The 22,912-nt window shown below is 39.8% G+C and overlaps 1 protein-coding gene and 1 long non-coding RNA gene across 2 annotated transcripts in view; one reads left to right on the top strand and one right to left on the bottom strand.

Moving 5' to 3' along the window:
* ANTXR2 (ANTXR cell adhesion molecule 2) overlaps positions 1-22,912 on the top strand; it is a 96,549-nt gene that overhangs the window by 46,193 nt on the left and 27,444 nt on the right. The window contains exons 12-16 of the mRNA XM_015861775.3: positions 14-109; positions 5,025-5,066; positions 6,128-6,223; positions 9,611-9,778; positions 9,947-10,027. Coding sequence (XP_015717261.1) covers positions 14-109; positions 5,025-5,066; positions 6,128-6,223; positions 9,611-9,778; positions 9,947-10,027 — 483 coding nt within the window. The remainder of the gene's footprint in view (positions 1-13; positions 110-5,024; positions 5,067-6,127; positions 6,224-9,610; positions 9,779-9,946; positions 10,028-22,912) is intronic.
* LOC107313474 (uncharacterized) overlaps positions 8,131-22,912 on the bottom strand; it is a 75,723-nt gene continuing 60,941 nt past the window's right edge. Inside the window, exons 3-4 of the long non-coding RNA XR_014945361.1 lie at positions 8,424-8,539; positions 8,131-8,268 (exon numbers count right to left, since the gene is read on the bottom strand). This is a non-coding gene — a long non-coding RNA (uncharacterized LOC107313474). The remainder of the gene's footprint in view (positions 8,269-8,423; positions 8,540-22,912) is intronic.

The following is a 22,912-nucleotide window of genomic DNA, read 5'->3' as shown; positions in this document are numbered from 1 at the left end:
GTTTACTCCACAGTCCAGTGGCATAGCAGCACTTATTGCTGTGCTTGTGCTGTTACTTCTGGCGGCGCTGGGGTTGCTCTGGTGGTTCTGGCCCCTCTGTTGCAAAGTGGTGAGTAAAGGCAATAAAAGTAAGTCACCAGAATTGTGACTCACGACCATAACTCAAAATGTGTTGGGAAATACAGATAGGGCAGGAAATAGGTTAGGTAACAGGGGAGTTCCATGTGACAGAAGCCATCTGTTGAGGCACTTTTCTTTCATGAATGATATGCAAGAAGAGACCGGGTTAAATGCTGTGGTCTGTGCCCTTAGCAATACTCCTGGCATTCTGGGAGACCTGCACACCATGAGGCAGTTTCAGCAGGCTGCTGTGCTGCTCATTGGGTTTCTGCAGAGTGAGCAGATGTGGTGTATTTCTGTGAAATCTCTGAAAAAAGCCTGTTCTCTTTAATTTGAAAGTTGTTGTCCATAATGGCACACAGATGCTATTCTGAAATCAAGGACCATTTTAAAAGTACTATCGCTAAAATTGGTATTTGTAGTCCATTATAGGCTCTCGAGTTTGAAATCCCTTATTGTCTTAATAATCCCTTGCAAAAAATTAAATTTTCATCTTGCACACATTACATCTCTTTTCATCTGAGTAATGAACGCTCTTTATCCTTCCAGCTGCAATCAGCAATGCTGATCCACTAACACTCCTTCCATCTCCTTGCACGCTGGGGGCTTTTAAATTGGTGAAGTTTAGTATTGATCCATGTCAATGACAGCACTGAGGACTAGAGAATTGGAGATTGCTCCCAGGCTGTTATTGCACTCTTTTTCTTATCTCAGGCTTGTAGAAGCAGGGGCATCAGAGAAAGTGGACTTCTCCCAGTCCAGAGATAGCCAAATTAGTCAAAAGCTCTGTATGTTATGGTCTCTGTTATACCCCATGGAAGAAGTTTTCAACCCCTGGTTCCTTCCTCATGGTTTCTGAGTCAAAAGCAACAAGCTCTGCTCTGATAAAAAAGCACTCTTCTGTCTCATTCTCCATATTAGAGTCCCATAAGAAATCTAGGAAGGCTGTTAGTTGTTTTCCTTCAACAATAATTTGTATCATGAACCTTCCCATGAAACAGGAGAAATCAAAATTATAAAGAAGAAAGCTTTCTATTTTCTTCTTTTAAAATAATTGTCTCACCTTGATTCCTAATTCCCATTGAAAGGCAAATCTTCATATACTGCACATCATATTTCTCCCGTTACAGTAAATAGTGACTAGTGCCTCAGTCCCTTGAGAGCAAGAATTCTTGATAGCAGTTTGATGATGCTGTAAAGACGATCAGAAAGATGCTTTCTGGATTTTTACATCAAGGTCCTGACATTTACACTGAGGAACTGTAACTTACATTTAGTATCTTTTCTGGATATAGTGTTTGGTATTTAATTGGCTATTTCTAGAAAAGCCTTTGGCTACAGATTCATAGATTATTACTAAGAAGCAGCCTAACTTCTGTGGGAGCAGTAAAATCACAGTACTTTAAATGTTCATGCCCTGTTGTTTCCTCCCATCTCTCATGGGTATTATCTGCTTCCTTAAAAATAAAAGGTCTTATTAGGTCATTGTTTGCTAAAACATTACTGAGATCCAAAACCACAGACTCTTACACTGAACCTATTACCACATTCTGACTTCTTCATTTCTTGTTGTTTTGATGTCTGTTTCTTCAGTTCATTATCCCGTGTGTGGTTCCATTCTTTTCCTTCTATTTTGCCTCTGAGGCTCTCACATTACATGTTATTACCACTTCTGGATTAAGTACATTTGGGCTTTGGTGCCTGTGAGTTTGAGAAGACAGTAGCTCATCAGGGCAGCCAGGAGGTCCTCTGCCCTTCCTCTGAGGCATGGTGCAGTGGAGTGACTGCTTTCATGGACAAAGACCAGGAGCAAGGATGAAAGCAGCAGCCCTTAACTCTTCCATCCTGTGCTTCAGAGCCAAATGGAAAAGAGAGAAGAACTGACAGAACAGAGTGGGTGTCCAGAGCCACATGAGTGTGTGAATCTCTATTGCTTGCAGACAATGTTGCAAGCTTCAGAAGCTTTGGGCACTCTGCTTTATCCTTGGTATAAAGTCCACGTCGAGGTGGGGGACTCCTTTTTCTTCTTTCTCTTTTTTTCCCTTTTCTTTCCCTCCTACCCCCCTTCTTTTAAAGGCAGTTCACTGTTGACAGTTCTTTCACTCTTCCCTCAATATCAGAACATATGATCACATCAAGCTGGCTTCAGGCTCTGGTGCTGACATTTCCTAATGCCCACATCACGCGAACATTTGATAAGTGTTAATGAGCAGATCAAAGGGACTGTTGCCTGAAGCAACTAACTTTTTTTTTTTTTTTTTTGGAAGAAATCGGCTTTCCTCCAAGCTGAAGTCTTCCTTCTTTGCAATTAAATAAGAGAGATGCAGACTTGCCTGGTGACAACGATGATAAAACAAAACAAAACAGAATTAGGAAGTAATCCATCTCTACATGGGAGTAACAAGACAGCAGCCTTATCCAGAGTCTTCGTTACTTATCCAATCTGAATCAGGTTCAGGGAAAGTGAATTTAGCAATATTACGATACTCAATAACTTCAGATTCTTGCTACATTTTCACTGTTTTCTGCCAAAACTGCATGGGTTCTTTGCATTTCCTTTTTTATTGAAATAGCTTTCTACTCATTTCACTTGAAATATCAGACAGGACTGAGAATATTCTTTGTGTGTGAATGTGTGTGAGGAGCCTGTGGAAACATAAGGATGCAGGCATTTACATTCCACTTCTGTCAGCAGGGTGAGTATCTGCTACTCAAAGCAGATTATTTTCTCACACCACTGTCACATTTAAAGCAAGTTTCATTTTATGAAGCTATTAGAAATAGCAGCTAATTAATTTATTGGTTAGTTTCAAACCAGGTCTACCCTATAACTTTAGGGAATGTAGCAGCTGCCATAGGATTAGATCCTTTGCTCAGGGAGTCAGACAGAAACTGTCACCAGCTCATGACTTTTGAAGTCCAATGGGGTCAACAGATAGAGTTTGTATTGATTCCTTGGGGCAGAAATTTTGATGCCATCAAAATCAATGGACGAAGGGCCCAAGTGAACTGTAGCATGTGCCACAAAGAAGGTTTCTATGCAAAGCTGTGTTTCCTCGGAAGAAATTGCAGAACTTAAGAATCTTACAGCTGTAGAAAGTGTGGTGATAATGCTGCTTAACATGTATCTATATATCTACTGTTTAAAGTATATCCATCTGCAGCTGGCTTGGTCTTTTTGCCCTGGCTGGCTAGCTGTCTCGGCAGGAAAACTGGTTTTGGGGATAATGGTCAGAAAGAGGCAAAAGAGAAAGTAAAATGACAACTAAATAACAGAATGTTAACCTTAGTACGTTTAAGAAGTAGCATTTCACTGTTTACAGTTTTAATGCTGTGGAAAATCTTGCTCAGCACCCAAGTATCTCTCAGAATCTTCCCGTGATCACTCTGTGTTCTTCTTTCTCTCAAGTTAGGACAGTAATTGCAATCTGGCTTTCACGAATGTCTGACCAACTAAACAGCTGATTTCTGTAAAGCAGCCTTAGAATTTCTGATGGCTGGTGGGAAAAAATAGTCAGAAACGCTTAAGGAAAAACAATTGCTTGGCATTTTCTTGCAACATCTTACAGCAAAGGGATGTCTTGTTAAAATTCGTAACTGACTTCCCAATCCACTGGAAGCATCATACACAAGTCAGTATCTTAAACCAAAGGTACTGTGGATGCATGTTTCCAAGGGAGGCATCACTTTTTTTTGTCATATTTGATAGATTTTTGTATCCAGTGCTAAAAATGCACAGTATGTTTGGGCTTGAAATGTAAGTTAAGAATGAAAACTCTTGATTATTGGTCAAGTAAAACAATGTTCTTTTATGTATGCTATCCATCCATGCAATTACAGATTATCTGTAGGCAGTGGTAGAGTCAATGAAAGTACTATAATTAATAACACAGTGTGAAGAAAAAAATACATATTTTAATTAAGATGAAGTATATAGTTACCATTGTGGACAGATTTTGATGGGCTGTAATAGACTCCTTTAGATTCATGTTTTTTAATCACTTCTGTATCACATTCAAGCACAAAAAATGCCTTGATGTCACGGAAGTACTTTTTAGCTTGACTAGCCTGCTTTTCGTGGAGAAGGATGAATGCCTGTACTTCCAGTTTTTGCCTTCACCATTTAAGCGACTTGCTTTCTTCCCTCTGTTCACTCTTTGGTGGTTTCCTGTCAGTACTGGGGAACTCCCCAAGATTTACATTACGTATGTGAGAAAGAGAACAGCAAGAAACTGTAGGTAGAGGTTTAAAAATAGGCGTAAGTGAATTACCATCTGAGTGGTCCTTAACCAGTCACAGTTTTAAGAAGCCTTGCAAACCTAACTCCTACTTGCAGGCACTCCATGATGAGCAGTTAAGGAGCTACATGCTTCAATTATTAGATCTGAAATGTGAGATCTGCGGAAATGATCTAGACGTTGAGAGGTGAAGCCTGAGCTACCAGAAGGCATTTCACACTTGTCATTGGGCCAGAAATTATCCATCAGCATGGCATGGCACAAAGAAGCAGGCGTCTTGGCCCAACATTATGCAAGACCTCACATAGACCTAGGGCTGCTTTTCCTCCCAGGCTTGCTAATTAACTCCATAGGATTTCATCACTGCCTATTACTTAGAATGACTGAGACTTATCCGGTCAGGAAGCAAAGTGGCAGACACGTCTGCCCAAAGAGTGTCTGCCAGTCAATTGATTTTATTTTCTATCAGGCGGATGGTGTTAATTTCCAGAAGGCCTTGATAATCAATACCCAAGGGATGTAGCAGTAGTGGTTGCCAGTTTGCAAACAGATGTGGGGGACTCAGTTGAAAATGGTTCGCTCTTAAAAAATCTTCTGCATGCTTTTCAATGGTGCCAGTGCAGTTTCTTATGTTTTTATGTTGTGGGTTTTTTTCTGCTTTTTTAGGTCATCAAAGATCCCCCTCCACCTCCACCACCTCCGAAAGAGGTATAGTATAATACTGCTCTGCTCACTATGTTGGGTAATGATACTATTCTGTGAGCATTCGTGTTCTGCAAATCTGGCTCCTTTTGTTTTCTTTTGTAAATAGCTGCTGAACGAGAAAGAACTGCCCTGTGAGAAGCCTTACACTGAGAGTGGCCGAAGTCCACATCTCTGCTCTTTCTCAGTCATCATAGTGTAGCATGAATAAAGTCATTTAAGCTTGTATCCATATAGCTGTTTAGTAGCTTTACCTCAAGACAATTTAACATTTTCTCATTCTTCACTGAAAGAAAGACTGAGTTGTCATTACCTGACAATCCGTAAGACTTAAAACTGTGTGCTCCCACAGCTTTGGGAAAGAGACCTCGAGACACTAAGAGACCTTTATAAGGGAACTTCTTTCCCCCTTATCAGCAATAACATAGTAGAGGCTCTTCTGATGCCTTCACTATTTTTGCCTCTTGGTCTTGACTTAGCCAATTGCTTGAGCATATTCAAGTGTGTTCTGACAGCGAAGGCCATGATAAGGTACTTCACTGAGCAAAGGCAGCCAAGAGCAAGTTTGACATCAGTTGGCTTAGAAAACTGTGATTGGCTGTGTAACCTCTACTGCAGATCCGCTGAATGCTGTCAGCTGAATCCCAACGAGTGGGGCTTATAATCTGGCTCTTTGCAGGCATTACATTTTCTGTAGAGGATGCTACCAACGATCCTTTTCTTTTCTGTTTGTGTGTTTTGCTAGTTTTCATTACTGGAAACAAAAAAGAGAGCAGAAATGTATACTGATCTGTAGAATACTCAGTTGGATTCCCCATTTGGACTTTCCTAATGGATGCTGCCAATGCTTTTCTCACACAAACCCCTAAAAGAATATTTCCAAACACGACCAGATTTTGTTTGGAAATGAGTGAACATTTGAGGAACCTAAAAATCTGGTCCTTCACATTTAAGATAAGAAGATATTTTCTTTGCGTACTCCAGTGAAAGATAAAAGAAAGACACCTAGTAAATAAAAAAATAAATAAATACCTTTTAACAGCAAATGTGTTTGAATTTATTGACAGGAAGAAGAACAAGAACCTTTACCTACTAAGAAATGGCCCACAGTGGATGCTTCCTACTATGGTGGACGAGGAGTCGGAGGAATTAAAAGGATGGAGGTTTGTATAATATGAAGATGATAATTTACTGAAATACAAGGTCTTTGAGACTGCAAGTGGTGGAAACAAAGACTTTGAAAGTGCACTGGAAATACAATTGTATAATGTTTGCTTCTTTCCCAATGACATAAGCCTTATAAAATTTTTACCCTATCAAATAATTTTGACCCTGCTTATGAAAGAACAGCTTTCTGTAGTTCCATTTGACCAGAACTTTAAATAGCTGCTTGAAGACATGCTCTTTCCATCAAGCTAATGAGAAGGAGAGAGTGAGAGCCTTTTCTGAATGTTTTGGAAGAAATTACAGTGAAACATAAGTCCTCCAACTGTGGGCCAGCCAAATGCGTTGACAATGGTGATGCTAAGGAGAGGCTTGATCCCAAAGGAACTCACAGCGACAACAGTGCCTGTCTTTGAAGAGACATGATAGCATCATGTTAATTAAAACAGAATGAAAAATGTGCATCCTTATGGGCACGTCCTTATGTCAGATTTTACAGTCAAGTCAGCCTTTGTGGAATTAAAGCAGTTTTCTGTCTTTAAGTTTAATCTAGGAAACTGTCTCTGAAATTCCCACCTAGGCCACATAGTTATGTCTTGATCAAACTCTAAGTGTATCAGCCTGAGAAATGGATTTGCCTGCATTCTTTTGAAATGCAGCAGAAGAATGTGCAAGTTTAAAGTTCCATTGTTTATATGTTTCCTTCAGCTAGTATGAAGCTCTTCCTCTGTCCTGTAGAATCTGTAGTAATGCAGCTGAGGGAAATGTTGGCTTAGCTTAGCTTCTCGTTTCCAACTGTTTGTGCATGGTACTTTTCACTGACTCAGTGGAGCACACTGCCCGTTTGGTGAAGTGGGGAAGAGTAAGTGTGAAAACAAGACGGCAAACAGCAACTGTTTCAGAACATGATGAAAGTAAGCAGGTCTAAGGGAGGTTATTCCTTATCTGACAATGAAAGGGCAGTGGATTCTGTGGCCAATGAAAAATTGGATGGTCGAGTATTTACGTTTTCTTCAGTGTTTTCAGTTCATATGGCAATTCAGTTGTGTGGCTTTTTTTCTTGCTTCTCTGCATTCTGTTCTTCTGCCATTCTTTTGACAGCTTGACTCTTAGGGCAGTTTTCTTAGACACAGAAAAGTAGAGAACAAACTTTTACATTTCCACTCACCAGTCCTGCCCTACTTCTCTATGTCTCTTTCAGGGCAGTTACTTTAATTCCTTCCTTCTCCACAACTTTTGTTCCTCTGCAATAGACCATGATAATGTAGCCATTTCCTAGATTTGTCTTCTGACATTGCTTTAAAGTTTTATGATGTCATTTCTGTATCCTGCTCATTACAGACAATTGGTTTTAATGTCGAAGTTGTGTTGTCAGAATCTGCAAATTCTGTTTTCTTCTGGTGAAGCCATTTAAATCTGAAGGAGAAGGTCATTCTACCAGTAAGGAATCTACCAAGTATCTCTAAACGGCTTTAACAGTGTTTAAAATACATTTTAACAACCTCATAAAAAACACTGTAAAAGTACCATTGATCACAGTGAAAGGTACAGATGCATTTTAATGACTCAGCAGGGTCTACTTGGACATGAAAACCCATTCTAATATAGTAGAGACAGGACTCCCCTGTGAAAAAAGGATATCACTAGGCAAGCCAAGAGGCAAAGTTCAAAATAACAGAAAGGTTCAAAAAAGTAACCCTTCTAGGAAATTATGGTTGTTTTTTTCTTTTAACACAAGTGACGTAGTATTATGGACCAAATCAAGATCTGTTGTACTTCGCAGCTCTCATTCTCTACATTGAGATTACAATGTTAACAGACTCTTGGTGATAGTGGTAAAATTTTCTTCCAGGGTATTTTGTATGTCTGAAAGAGGGCAGACTATGACTTGCCTGTATGTTTTCCTCCCTTTCTTAATGGGCACGTTTTGCATATGGAACTGAAGATGACAAAGAAAACAGGCTGCTGCCTTACTTCCTCCTGTTGCATAGTGATCTCAGTACAGTATGTTGTCCCTCGCAAGACCTGGAGCAGTCTTCTTCCTCTGTCAAAGCAGAAGGAAAACTTGGGCTTATTTCTTTTTACTGGTGAACAAAACAATCTTGTGCCCCTTTGCAGTGGGACATTTGTTGCATCCCACTGTTTTTTTCTGCCCTCTCTTAAAGTGGCAACAGTAAAATAGAAATGGCATATACTTACCAAGCAGTTGCAGTGATGATCTTAATTCTTTCCCCAAGGGGAAGGGGGAGTATTCTTCAGTTATTCTTATTTTGATTCATCTCTTTTCATGCCTGGCATATCTAGTTAGGAGATTCCTGGGAGGAAAAAAAAAAAAAAAAAGGGTAAAAAAAAGTGTGTAGGTGGAGCCTTGTAAGAATGGTTTGCTTTTTTCAGTCAGCAATTTCATGACTCACCAGCACATCACGTTTATGCAAGATCTACTGTCAGAACTTAATTTCTGCCTTTAGGTTTATCACATCCTCCTTATACTCTAGCTTGAAAGAGGAGGCAGGATGCAGAAAGTCTTGCACTGAACATGATTGGGCACTTTTGCCAAGAACTTTTAAGCTCCAGCCATAGCTTTTACATGCTCTTTTGGGATGAGAAATTAAGAGTCTTCCCTAGACTTGTTTGCTTGTAGGATACAGCAAAAATAATTGCTGTACCATGTTTCCAATTACAGGAAGAAATAGGATTATCATAGTAAAAATCATCTCTCTTGGAGAAAATATGTTTTTCTGTACTTTCTCTATGTAACTTGGTAATTAGAACCTTCTAGGGAAGTGGAAATAGGCATTTGTCTCTCCAACAGCAATACTCCAGGTTTCCATCCCTTTCCGACTATTTGTGTACTTTTTGTGCTCTCAAGGCAGTGATATATGCACCTACAGCTATATGTTACACATTTACTTATTATGCAGGTGACTGCTTCCTCTAGATTTTCACCAGTAGGGAGAACTACTTGAAAGCCTATGAATAGCACCACTGAGTTTCTGTTCAGTAGTGCTGAAGTAACACCTTCTATCTAAGCTGGGATTCTCAGGAAGCATACTGTGTTAGTAAATCTGGGGTGGCTAAAATTGAGGCTTTCATCAGTGTCAAGTGAGGGTCTGGTAGTGTATGATAAATCAGATTTCCTGTCTACTTTGCAGTCTGTGTGGTGTATGATACGATTTTCCTTCAGTATTTCTCTTAATTATTTGCCTTTGTGAGACGGAAACTCACACAGATGCATCTAAGTAAGATGCTTGCTGTCAAAAAGAAGGAGTGGACATTTTCTACTCTCCTGCTAGTTGAGAATTTCTTCCACATTTAAACTTTTTCACACATAGTTTCTTGGTCATTTGCCTGCATTGCATTTATATCTATACTCTGGCTTTATTTAGGTTCGCTGGGGTGACAAAGGATCCACTGAAGAAGGGGCTCGATTAGAAAAAGCAAAAAATGCTGTGGTGAAACTCCCAGAAGAACCAGAAGAACCTTTTCATCCGAAACCACCTAAACCAAAGCCTACCTCACCAGTCATTCAGGAGAAGTGGTATACACCAATTAAGGTAAGCTTTTTAGTCTTCAGTAGAGTGTAGTTTTGTACTAAATGTAGGACTTTGTGTGCCTTACTTGTCTTACACAGCTGAACTGTGCATTGCTTCCAAGTATGTCTGAAATAAATGAGATTTGGTTGGTTTTATCATACTCAGAGTCCTGTTGCTCTGTTGCCACAGGGTCGACTTGATGCACTGTGGGCACTGTTAAGAAGACAGTACGACAGAGTCTCTTTGATGCGACCGCAACAAGGAGATGAGGTTTGTGCACCATGAATATATCAGTTGTGGTGGGCAGAAAAGGGGCATGTTACAGCTAGGGTATATCAGCTGCTGAACACTGGTAAGTGTTGTGGAAGCACAGATCTCCTGAAAGTATAGTTAGGATTTCTTTATTTCATGTGTGTTCAGCTGGAAAACAAAAACATAATATGTTGTGTTGTCTAACTTCTCCCTAAAAAAGACCCAAACCTTTCTAACACTGAGCTACTTGGAAGAGCAGAGTTTGGCAGTCAAAATAATAAAACCACATCATAGTTAGTGACCCCCAACAGCTTCCATGCATACTCCTTCATAAGCCAAATTGTTTCTGGGACAATCCTTGGTGTCCTTTTTGCAGTACACTCATGACCCATGACAAAGTCACCCTCACTACAAACACAGCCAGGACTGGGATGCAGAGGAAGCAGTTATTTTTTGGAATTTTTATAGTAAAACTAGATTACATATTTCTGATTATTACTCCTTAAGAAAAACATTACTTTAAATCTGAGCATTTATATTGGGAACTGATTTGCCATTGTGGTGCTTAAAATCTACTGGAACCATTTAGCTTCCTGTGTGTGACACATTTGAAGAGCTGTAGGAGCAAACTATTTCCTCTAAGTGAGATGGCAACTTCTTCTCAACACACTGCCCCACCAACAGATGGGCATGGCAGATCAGATTCTCAGTTACCTTAAAGCAACAGTGTGTGAGATTTGCTATTTTTGCAACATATCCCATAAAGACGACATAAGAAAGAGATGTTAAAGGGAAGGAGTTACTTCTGAGGGAAAGAGAGGTAAGCACTCGTTAGGTTATCTGACTGATGATAGGGATGATGTTTGGTGCTGTTCTCACATTAAAAAAGTAGGATTTATCTAGGACAACGGCATGCATTGGAAGTTGCAAAATGACAAATCGCAGAGCTGGAGATAGGAAGCATACTCTTTGTATGGCTATCAGATACTGGTGTTAGCATTCTGGTTGTTATGTTTGCATGTTGTTTACTGCTTGAATGGATTATTCATGTTACATACAGAATAATTAATAGTACAAAATATACACTACTTTATACTACTTTAACAAGTAAATTCACTGTAAATAGAGACAATGATGCCTGATCTGGTCTTACCAGAGAACAGGTTACAATTGTCAGTCAGGCTCTGTTTTGAGGATTTCTGGCCATAAGGATGGCAATTACGGGGAAATTGGGCTACCAGGGAAGGCATTTTTGCCCCAGTGAGAAATCAGGCATCTGTCCTCTTTGGATTTGGCAGAAGGACATTGACCAGTTTCTTGGCTTACGAATCACAGAATCACAGAATTGTAGGGGTTGGAAGGGACCTCCAGAAATCATTGAATCCAACCCCCCTGCCAAAGCAGGTTCCCTACACCAGGTCGCACAGGTAGGCGTCCAAGCAGGACTTGAATATCTCTAGAGAAGGAGATTCCACAACACCCCTGGGCAGCCTGTTCCAGTGCTCCGTCACCCTCACTGTAAAGAAGTTCTTGCGCACATTCGTGTGAGAAACAGAGAGGGAACTCACTAACTTTCAGTATCCTTACTGAAAGAAGAATTTGTATGAATGAATGAAGGCAAAAATAATGGTCATTAAGGTGTGTTCTGTGGTACTGTAGGAATGCTATATGTGTCTGGCTCAGTATTTTTTGTCTTGAAAGAAAAAAAAAAATACACCTTCTCCCTTGAGCATAATTTGCTGGGTGCGTATCGCATGCTGTTCCTCTGGTGGGTTGAAGTCAGTTTGATGAGCAGCCACATGAGTGTGTGGTGAAATACACGTGTGCAGGCAATTACCTGGGAAATGTTGTTACGGCAAAAAGCAGCCAAGCAGCTTTTATTTTCTTCTGTTTACTGGCTAGGAATGTGGTAGTTCCCATTTGCAGAAGAATTCACTGCTGAATTCAGTTCCTTGATCAAGTAATTGAAATTTAAGCATGAAGTATCAAAGCAGCAAGAGCTTTTCTTCCTCCTCTCCAGCTTTTCTCCCACCTCTTCCATGTTGCCAGCTAATGCTGAGGGTGGCCTGGTCAGAGTCTGCATGCAGCTGAGTGAAGGCGCTTTGATTGCGATGGCAGTCCTTGGAGCCATCCGTTTTTCAGCCAGCAATGGTGAGGCTGGGGACACTTGTACAGGTGTGAGCTAGCAGGTTGTCGATGACATCTGCACAGGTCCTCAGCAGCCTGCAGCGAGGCGGCTGGATTGTCAGCAGATGTAGTTGAGAGTGGCAGAACAGTTTTGGTCTCCCATTTGCTGCCTGGGGGCTGAAACACTAAAGGTAGATTGGGGGTGGACACAGCTGCGCTCCCAAACATGCCTCGGGCACAAATAAAGAGATCTAATATAGTTTGACTCTGTTGTGGTGGGGAGATGAGGACGGAGAGCCACTTCAGAGACAACTTAGCACTGCAACATCTGCCGCCGAGTTCCCCGGGAGTGACAGGGGACAGCAGGTACGGATCGAAGTCCCCACACAAACAGCCTCCATTAAGCCATGGATCTTTTGAAGGTCTCCCATCAAACATAGTGGAGTCTGTGGCAGGAGATTGTTTTGTTTTCAAAGCAATGTTTTGTTTTCTTTTCTAACAAGATAATTTATAAATGATTCATTACCCCGTGTTCCTACTCATATTTATGCTTTCTTTTCTTTATATAAGGGGTAAAGAATAAGGAATCACTGTAGTTCTAGGGTAGCGTGTTAAACCACTTAACTGAACAAGAGTTTTAGGCAACCTTCAGACCATACTGTTATTTTCAACGTTATTCTGAATGCATGCACAGGGTGCATCAGCTGTTGTTTCCACACTGGAACACCTCTGCCATAGAGTTTTTTTCTGTATGAGAAAGAAACTTGGCAGTGGTTTGCAATGTGAGCATTAGGGTCCTGTTCTCTTACAAAAATTCTTCAGTTTATTTTTCTGATTTATAGTTTAGCACCTAAAGGTTGTCAGTTGTGTTCCTCAAATGCTTAGTATAACCTTGTTGCTTGCTGTAATTTGCACAGAATTATTTTAAGTTTAGAAATGGCCCATGGCAGTTGTACTTAAGTATTTGCACAGTCAGAATGTGAACATATGTGGCTGGGAAAAGGGAAAAAAATCCATAGCTCATTCAACTGTAAGTTTCTACAGAAGAACTACAGAGCATTTTCAGCTTTTTTGATGTAACAAAAAAGCTTAAGAAAAGATACATACATATATATATATATATATATATACATATATATATATATATACATATATACAATTTTAAACCTGTTAGCATTCACATGCTTCAAAGATGAATTTGTAGTAATGGCTGCAGAATTCATAGGAACATCTGCTTAATGTAATGTTACTTTGTGAGCATCTCTACATTATGCAAAAGAATCATATTTTGTGTTGTAATTCTGTTAGCATCACAAATTCAGAGTTCAAAAGACTTTGACAGTATGATATTCTCTGAGATGAGGCCCATGTCACTATTCCCTTTGTGTTTGTTCAGTAGTTTCAGTAGTAGTCACAGGCAGAAAACATTAAATCATTTGTTCAGTCTGTCAATTAGAGAGTATAAAAGACTGAGAGTTAAAAGGCTGAGGCTGGGAGTCCCTTCACTGAGAGTAAGCTCACGGTTTTGAATCAAAGACCAATTGCAGCACTTAGGAGAGCCCCAACTTTCAGTTCTACACTGCGCGTTAACAGGTACTGATGAACAGTTCAACTGTTAGCACCAAGCAACAATTTGAATTACAATGGGATACTGTTCACTTGAGCTCTTAATTCAGTGATAAGATGGAATGATGTAGAAGCAATGATACCAAAGGAAACATTAGCTAAGAATTTTCAAATAAACCCAAGAATTCATAAAGTAAAGCTTATCTTTATCTGGGATCTCCTGAATAGCGGCAATAGTTGGAAGATGCAAAACTGGTTATAAAGTGAGAGGAGAAGTGAGGTAAAAGAGCTCTTCTTAAATGCTTTCTGCTTTCTGCCATTTCTGCAAGTGAAAATTTGTCCGTGCAGACTGAAATTGGACCCAGTGCTTTTCTTAAACTTTCAGAATATTATTGATAAATTATTAAGTTTGCTGTTAAAGATAGTGGAAGGGAACACTTTAAGAGCAGTAATTTCAAACTGCCCTATTCAGACTGAATCCAGAGATTGAAATAGGTGCCTATGTGGTTCCCATTGCTCTAAGGCAATAGCAGCTGTACAGGTGGGTGATGGTCCTGATGGAAGCAGTGCCATGCCAAAGCATAGCATGCACCTTTGGTGATGCCATGGCATGTTAATGGAGCATTCTAAAAAGTGGAGCTGCCTCCATGGTGTGTGCAGCCAGAGGAATTCCTGATGGTTTTAGTAGTTCAGAAACAGCTGAGTGTTTTAGGCCTTGTAAGATACACCCTACCAGGCTCTGCTGTAACTTGAGCTGTGCCAGCAGCACAGACAGTGTGCCTGTTAGGTGAGGGAATTTGCTACAGCTGTTGAACACCATCTTCAGCAGCCCAAAGATCATTACCATTCTTTCCACCCCTGATCTTCTCCATGCTGTATTAAGAAGACATTTCATTTGGCAGCTCAGTTTTGCTCACTGTTTCGTTCGGCACCGCTCAAAGGGAGGAAGATAGTTTCCTTAATTCTTCAACACTTCTTCTTATGGAGCAAATTGCAGTAAAAAGTTATATTTGATTACTGCCTAGCTTCCAGCATAGAATGCTGTGTGTATTCAACCAAACTCAGACATAAAACAACACCCAGCCTGGACACAGCCCTTACAGGGAGGGAATGTGAATTTTACTTTATGTGAATGTTGAGTGTCTCATTAGCACAGCGTACAGAAAGACTGACAGCCTTCAAGAAGCAGCAGGAAGAAAGCCGACAGGTTAATTTAGTCACTACCATCCAGAAGAGACGTGACAGGTTTAACTGTCTTGTGCACCCAGATTTATGGACTAGTCCCATGCTCTTAACCAGATTAGTTCCTTTTCCATTAACTGCTGAAAGTAGGGCAGCTGTCCGAGCGGCTGGTTGTAAATTCGATAATGTCTGCTCTGTTAATCTGTAGGCTTTTCAGATGGAGAAGACAGCAGATAACAGGATTAAAGTTTCACGACCCAGGGTTTTCACAGCCCGATATGCGGGCGCAGGGGGATAGAGAGTGACTTCTGTCATTAATCTTAATTGATTGCCAAGAGGTTTTAATCTGGGTTATTAATTAGGAAGATCCTTAACATACTGTCTACACATCAACATCAGATGCTCTTTTGGGACTTTTGGGACATATGGCATATCTTATATTTATATTCGCACAATTTACACATACGTATATTTCTGTATGAAGTGCAGATATATATGTATGGATGTATAGAAATAGCTGTAAGAAACATTTGGGTGCAGAGTCATCACATGCTCTTTGGCAATTTTTGATGAAAATGAAAAAACATAGTGCACGCAGGTTACATTTCCACATAATAAACAGGTACACATCTACATTCATATGTCTGTGTAGCTGTTTCCATTATATATGCCATTAATCTAGATTATTTTGCAAATGGAAATATCTGATATGCAGATTTGCATAAGATTAATGTTTAACAAATGTGCAGCACGTGTTGTTGTGTGCCTCTGGCCATGAGGACACCTGCAGATCTTGAACAGAAACACAACCATTTCTGTCTTTCACAGTTTCTTGGAATTTAGGTTCAGGCCTTCACTCTTCCCTTTTTTATTTTTAAACAAGTTACTACTAGACAGTCAGAATGGAGAGAGGTGTAACATAGCTGCAGCTATGTAACTATGTGATAAATCCCGTTACACTGCTTTGATGTTTACCAAGATACTGTATGCAGGAGGAAGTATTAAATTATGGATTGAGCATATAAACTAGGCAAGAAAACACTGTGACAGAGACCTGGCATTTGAATTTTGTGTAGATGCAAACTGCACTGCATATTTTTGTGGCTCTAACATTTACAGATGATTGTTATATCATCAATCACATATATCATCATATCATTCATTGCATATACAAAAACTGAGCCAAGGGGCCAAAAGTTCTTTCATTGTGCCCACACTGAGTATTGTGTTACCTCTTCAAACTGTTAGTCACAACTTTTGCTTGTTTCCCATAGCAAATTGCATCCAGTCTTCTTTTAATAGTGATGTATTACCTATTGCACTACCACAAAGGGGCATCTCATAAATGCACCCAACTTCTGAAGATTCACTGTGGCTTTCTGCTTCAACCTGGATTTCATTGAAATTAACTGCTGAGCAATTCTAATGTATTTAAAAAGGAATAGATTTTGACTAATTGCTCAGTTATTTTCCTAACAAGGTCCTGTTTGTGGAAGATTTACAACTTTGATCTTCCATTTTCTCGTTTTTGCAGTATCTTCCTCCTCTTGAGCAACCCCTCTAACTCCACTTGGACTTCTGGGACTTGTGAGCATTAGTGCTGCTTTGTATCAGTCACTCAGCAGTCATTTGCGCTGATCTGTAATTTTTCACTTAGCATCTGAGATGCTTCTGCTGAGCAGGAACAGCACAGTAACAGTGGATTTCCCAAGAAGGTGCCTCACTGATCTGGCAGATAATTCATTGCTGTGATGTCTTTAGAGTTTGTCAACAAGCTGGGAATGCCTCTTGTTAGCAGACTGGAGAAGAGGTCAGAATTTGATTTCAAACAATAGCACCAATTCTTCCACCTCATCACAAATTTGAAATCCAAGGATGAAATGACTTTAATGACTGTGTTTCCTTGACATAGCTCTGGTCTGCTTTTCCAGAGGGTCACAGTTAAGGAGGAGGAACTAAAACAATTTGAAACCATGTTGTAGGCAATATCAGCACTGCATGTGGATGCAAAAGCATCCAATTGGCTCACGCACAATCAAGAAAGAATTTCCCATAGCTCTGTCCTTAGTCCTTTACTTTTCATTTTTTACAACATCTAAATGAGAAGAGTTTATTTGGAGCAGAAATAATTCTAGCCCTCATGCTCAAAATGATTATTAGGAGTAGTAGAGTTCATTAGAGATGGGATTCTCCATAACTGTAGAAATGAAAGGTTTCAGAACCTTCCAGCGGTGGCCTGGCATGTTTAACAAGATTGAGACTGTGACTTCATTGCCATTTGGATTAAATCAGAACAAATACTTCCTATCAACAAAGACAACTGATGATGGAAATCAACCAATCAGGTGTGAGAGGGGATTAGGGTTAGGAAAAATAAAGTCAGAATGAAGAGAGAGGCTCAAACTATTACTACAAGAAATAGGCTACTTTTGCCTTTGACGTTATGAGCTCTAATTCCCTAAGCAAATGAAAGCCTTGAGAAAACATCTTAAAAAGAACATTTTAGAAACTGAGAGCTTACGTGATACTTTGAAGTGCTACCTGTAGGTATCTGTGGCAGCCTGGATCTCAGAGTTGTTTATTCACTTAAAATGAGATTATTATTGTGCTTGATTATAGCTATTTGAGGACCAAGTGTGCACAAGCAGCTCCACCCGGATATTGTCATTGCATCATAGCAACAGTGGCTCTAAGCCTGAAAACAACTGCATATCGCAATAATTTCATGTGTCCAAATCTTCTCATTAGTTTTAATGTGACATTATCATAAAGAAGGCAGGGGGATGGAGCTGCTCCATAATCTTGACAATGATTGCATAAAAAAGTTTGGAAGGACTTCTGCCAAATATGACTGTTAGAAGTGAGTAGTGTGGAAAAAGAAAAATATATATATATATTGCTTCTGATATTTTTACTGCTTTCTCAGAATTCAATAACATTTTTCTTTTTAAATTCATCTTTGCATTTCTTAAGTCCACAGTGAACTACAGATCCATTTAGAATTAAAAAAAATAAATAAGCTTTTGAGTCATAAGCATAAGCTGAAGTATTTTCTACTGAGCTTTGAAATCTTCATGGAATGTCTTTAAGTAACATATGCCTCTGATCTTCATCTGCATGTTTTGTTTCAAGAGGAAATTTCTACCTACTAAAAGAAGCAAGCTTGCCATAGGTTGCCAAAACCCATTACACTTAAAAGTTCAGGCTGACATCCATCCATAAATTAGAATGTCTTGATACATTTGAGTTTTGTCCCCCAGTAGTGTGACATAGTGGCATGCCCTCAGCCTTAACATTTAATTTTAATATTGAATGTGCTGCTTTTTGATGGCTTGTGTCACAGCCTTCATGTAATTTAAATGCAGTTTTAAAAAAAATTAATTCAGTTATGAGCAGTGGAGTTATTAATGCTGCTTTGTGTGACTAAATATATATGGACACATATGATTCTGTTCCTTTTAAGTCACTCTGAAATGAATTCTGCAACTTCTGATAACCATGGTGGACAAATGCTAAATGAAAATCAATCACTTCAATTTAAATGAGCTGAGCTCGCTGTCTTTCTTAAGCAGCCTCTGTCGGACAGCTAACCAGATGATAAGTAACAGTTTCACTGACCTATAGCCTCTGAATGTTTAACATAACCCACTAAGGACAGCATTTCAATTACCACTGCATTGCTTGTACTCTAGGGCTCTGCACTGATCACTCATTTTTAAGGATTGCTTTCTTTCTGACGCACATTTCTATCTCTAGTTTTCTTTCACACTGTTGCTCTCTTTTTTTTTTTTTTTTCCTTTATTTACTGCACCTAATAATTCAAACTATCAGTAGTTAGTTAGTTAGTTAGTAGTTTTTAACAAACAGTAGGTATCAGTTCGATGAAATTAAAGAGGATTGGATTTTCTTTATCACACTTTTTCGACTGGAAACAACAGAAATCCTTTGATGGTCTGAAATACAAATTCTTGTACAGCAAACAAAACATAACTGTATGATCAGCGAGGGTAGATGCAGATCAAAAGTAATGTGTCAGCCGGTAGAGCATTTCATATCTTTCTGTGCCAAAGCTGATGGGTGATATTTTATGCTATAAAACCTGCTAAAATTTGGAGTGGTTGTAAAACGATGGACAAGTATCTTTAGGAAGTTGTAGAAAATGATCCCAGAAAAAAGTCAGTTGTTTAGGGCTTAACATTTTCAAAAGAACCAAAAGTCTCTTAGGATGTTACTCAGTTCCAACAAAGGACTTTTCTAGCAAACCTCACATCCTCCCATTTTAACTAACTGTAGTGCATTTCTAAATCATATAAATGCTGTGCATTGCCACTAGGAAACAACTGCTTACCCCAGGAAAGAGGTATTACATTGTAGGGCATTTCCTTCTGTCCATTCCGCTTTCTTTCTTCTTCCAGTGCTGCCTTTTGGCCTTGTTCTTGGCTTTGCTCCTTATGTGTGTGGACTGTTGCATTTGTCCTCACTTCTGCAGAACTTTGGTCACTATCTTGAATTTAGCGTGCCTACCACAGTTGAATCCCAAGTAGTTGCAGGTCATGCATATAATTTTATTAATAAAATAAAAATGGCTACAAACAAAGGCTTCTGCCCTCTCATAGCCACTTGGAGGCTCAGGCAGCTGATGGAAATGACCTTTTATTTCTGCAGTCATTTTCATAATGATTTTCAGGGTCAGGCCCAACAACCAATCTGCCATGCATTAGTAGACATCAGTTCCCTTTGGTAATACGAGATAGATGTACCCCAAGCAGATGGTCAGAGATCATAGGTGGCTAATGAACTTGGTGGAGCATTTTATTAAGATTACGGTGGCAACAAAATATGTTTTTTCCCTCTGATAACAGCATTGGTAACAAAAAGAAAAGAAGGGCACGTAAAAGATTAGAAAGATGCAGTGGATTGTGTTTTTGTTGGATCTAGAAAACTGTGGAATCTGGATTTAATTTCTCAAATCAAATTGCATTAGAAGTGCAGTGTGGTCGGCGGAGTAAAAAAAACAAACCTCATACTGATCTCTGTTGGTGTTAATTGAAGAAGTGACATAGCGTTACTTCCATCCTGATATTTGTTACTGACTCTACCCTTTGAATGATTTCTATATGTCATATATATTAAAGCTAGTTAGCATCCTCCACACTTTGGTGAAGAGAAAGAAAATCCAAGAAAGAACAAATTTCACTAAGTTTGGCCTTGCAAATGCATACCAGGGACTTGTGCACATGGTGCCATGGATTTGCACCCCTTAATCACAGTGCATTACAGAGTCACACTTGTTTTCCTTGGAAGCCCTTCTTACTCCTAGCATTTTTTTTTCTGGGGGTAGATGCACATAAAAGCATTCAGACCTATTGAACCAAAATCTTGTTCATCCTTTTTTTTTCCCACCAAACTGATTGTATGCCTTCATGTCTCTGTGGAACTGACCCTGGGAGTATCAAAGCCAATTGCATCTGTCTAGCACTTCTCCTAGTCAGGGCCAAATCAATCAACAGCACAAAGCCATAGAGCTTTGGAGAGTGCTTTATACGATTTCACGTGCTTAATTCTTGCCAAGTATAACATATTTTTCCTGAATAAAAGCCAGTTCTCTCTGCTAGATAAGCATTACAACAGTGGCTCAAACTGCAAGCGGAAATTTTGTCTTTTAAAGATTTGAGAGGTCTGTGTCACAAGTATTTGAGAAACCTGATCACCTACTGGCATAGTACTCTAGTTCAGCTCATCCAGCCTGTCCACACTCAGCCTGCATGGAGTGATGCTAGCTGGAAATTCCCCACAATGGCCAATCCCTAGTGTTGGCATTTACCTCCTGCTTTTGATTCTTAAAATATAGAATCATAGAATAATTTTGGTTGGAAAAGACCTCTAAGATCATCTAGTCTGACCATTTATGCACAACCACCATGCCCACTAAAACCATGGCACCAAAGGGCCACATCCCATATTTCAATTGTTTTGAGTATGGACTTCAAAGTTTTCTCCAAGGCTTATCTGAGGAGCAGAAAATATAGCTGGTCTTCAGCTGCAATGTTGTCCATTACATCCAATTCATAAGGTGGTCCACGTGTTAGAAGTCAAGATAATTGTGCATGCTGTTGATTTGTATCTGTAACTGCCACTTTGATAACAACTTGTAACTGTAGTACTGAAAAATACCCTTGATTTAGGCTTTCACAATTCAATTTTGACATATTTCAATAGTTTAAGGAAGATAAACAGAAAGAAACCTTTCAATTACCACTCAGATGGTCATTGTGAGTGGAGGGGCTGTGAGCTCTCTTCTCAGGAGTGTTTTAACATTTTGGGGTTCTTTTTAATGTTCTGCCTAGTTAAGTGGAACATAATTCGTTATTTGTAAGAAGAATTACTAGGGAAGAAGGTTACTATGAGAGAGTAGCATTGGGATGAGAGCTGACTTAGTACATATAATGCACAGAAGATCAGCAGGGATGTATGTATCCATGGGTATATCCTGATGCTTCTAGCATTGAATATGGTGGTTCTCTCTGGAAGATTCTTCCAACTGAACTTTGCACATTTTTACTGAGAGAATGAGGACAATTCACATCTCCTAAAGGTCTTCCCACCCTCCTTTTCTTTCCCAGCCAGGATGGTGGGGGTTTGCATAGGCTGAAACAAGCTGACACCTCTTTTAGGCTGCTTTCCAGTCTGCTGTCTCCACCAAGATTACAACACAGACATAAATGCTGTTGATTGGAGTGAGGCTATGGAATAGACTGTGAACAAAAGTAGGAGGAAGATACAACAGAAACAGAAAGCATATCTTCCAACTGGCTAATTCTTGATTTCCACTCAAAAGCTGAGTGGCCTAGCAACTGGGCCACTGCCACACATCAGAACTGTAGGTTTGCTAAAGGCAGGCTGCTCTGACCAAAGCAGCAGGGCTTCCTCCAAGTGACAGGGGTGGTAATTAAGATATAAGAGAGAGGCCAGCAGGTTTCTAAGGGTTACAGTGTCTGAGGAGGACGATGCAATAAAGAATGAGGCCAGTGATGGTATCTGACAATTTTTAGGAGATGATGTGAACACCAACTAATGAAGGCAAAAGCATTTACAAGATGGGGGGAGCAGAGATGCCTCTAGTGAGCCCTGTGAACAACAGCCAGTAAAAGAAGGGTAAATGATGTGGGTAGAAGAGTTAACATTTCATTGTTAGAGGACGAAAATGGGAGAGTTCAGTTCACAAAGGAGAGACAAGCACATTTGGCCCAAGAGAAGAATGTTGTAAATAGGTTTGTTCCCATAGCTCCATCAAGTGCAGGTGTTACTTTCCACTACCGGGGGTCCAACTGCAGTATCACGGTCAACTCTTTACTTGAAAACAGAATCAGGTACCATTTTTAAATGCTAGGGTTTCTTCCCTGTGATAACGCTACACAAAAGTAATGCCATACTGGTACATGGAAAAGTCTAATCAATAAAGAACATTTTTTCGTGGAGTGTAAGGGACAGAGATTTTACCCTGTCCATAGCATAAAAATAAAATGAAGTTAAATCATATGCCAGACTAGGCTGACCTATACAGAGTCATATGTATTTATAGAAGACATCAGCTGCCTAGTGTCAGAATATTGTGGCTTGTGGCGCTTTCTGTTTATGATTGCTCTGAACAACAATTAGCATTATTCCTATCTCCTTTACTTACTGTATGAGGCCTATGCCATGTGCTTCCAAGGCTCCTTGGAGACAAGGTGATGGCAACATTGGTCAGTGCACTTGGGAGAGGGCCAGATTGCATCCCTTGTCAGCCTTAATGACCTGCAGTTGACACCTCCTCCTAGCCGCCTTCCTTCAGTGTACAAGTACTTCATTGGAATAATTACAGCCTGTCATCCTTTGTTTCACACGCAGACTCCTCTTAGCCTAGACAAACAAGGGACATTTGACTAGATGCTCAACTAATGTTGACTCTCTGTGTCTGGGTTTCTGTGTGTGTACACATGTATGCAGTTTACATGCACGTAAATATTCAGTGCTCAGTGTAGTGTC

Source organism: Coturnix japonica, chromosome 4 (genome assembly GCF_054131305.1).
Source record: "Coturnix japonica strain WE chromosome 4, WE-NBRP24, whole genome shotgun sequence".
In the NCBI taxonomy this organism is placed as follows: domain Eukaryota; kingdom Metazoa; phylum Chordata; class Aves; order Galliformes; family Phasianidae; genus Coturnix; species Coturnix japonica.
The sequence above is the reverse complement of the archived record's forward strand: the minus strand, read 5'-3'. Positions and strand labels throughout refer to the sequence as shown.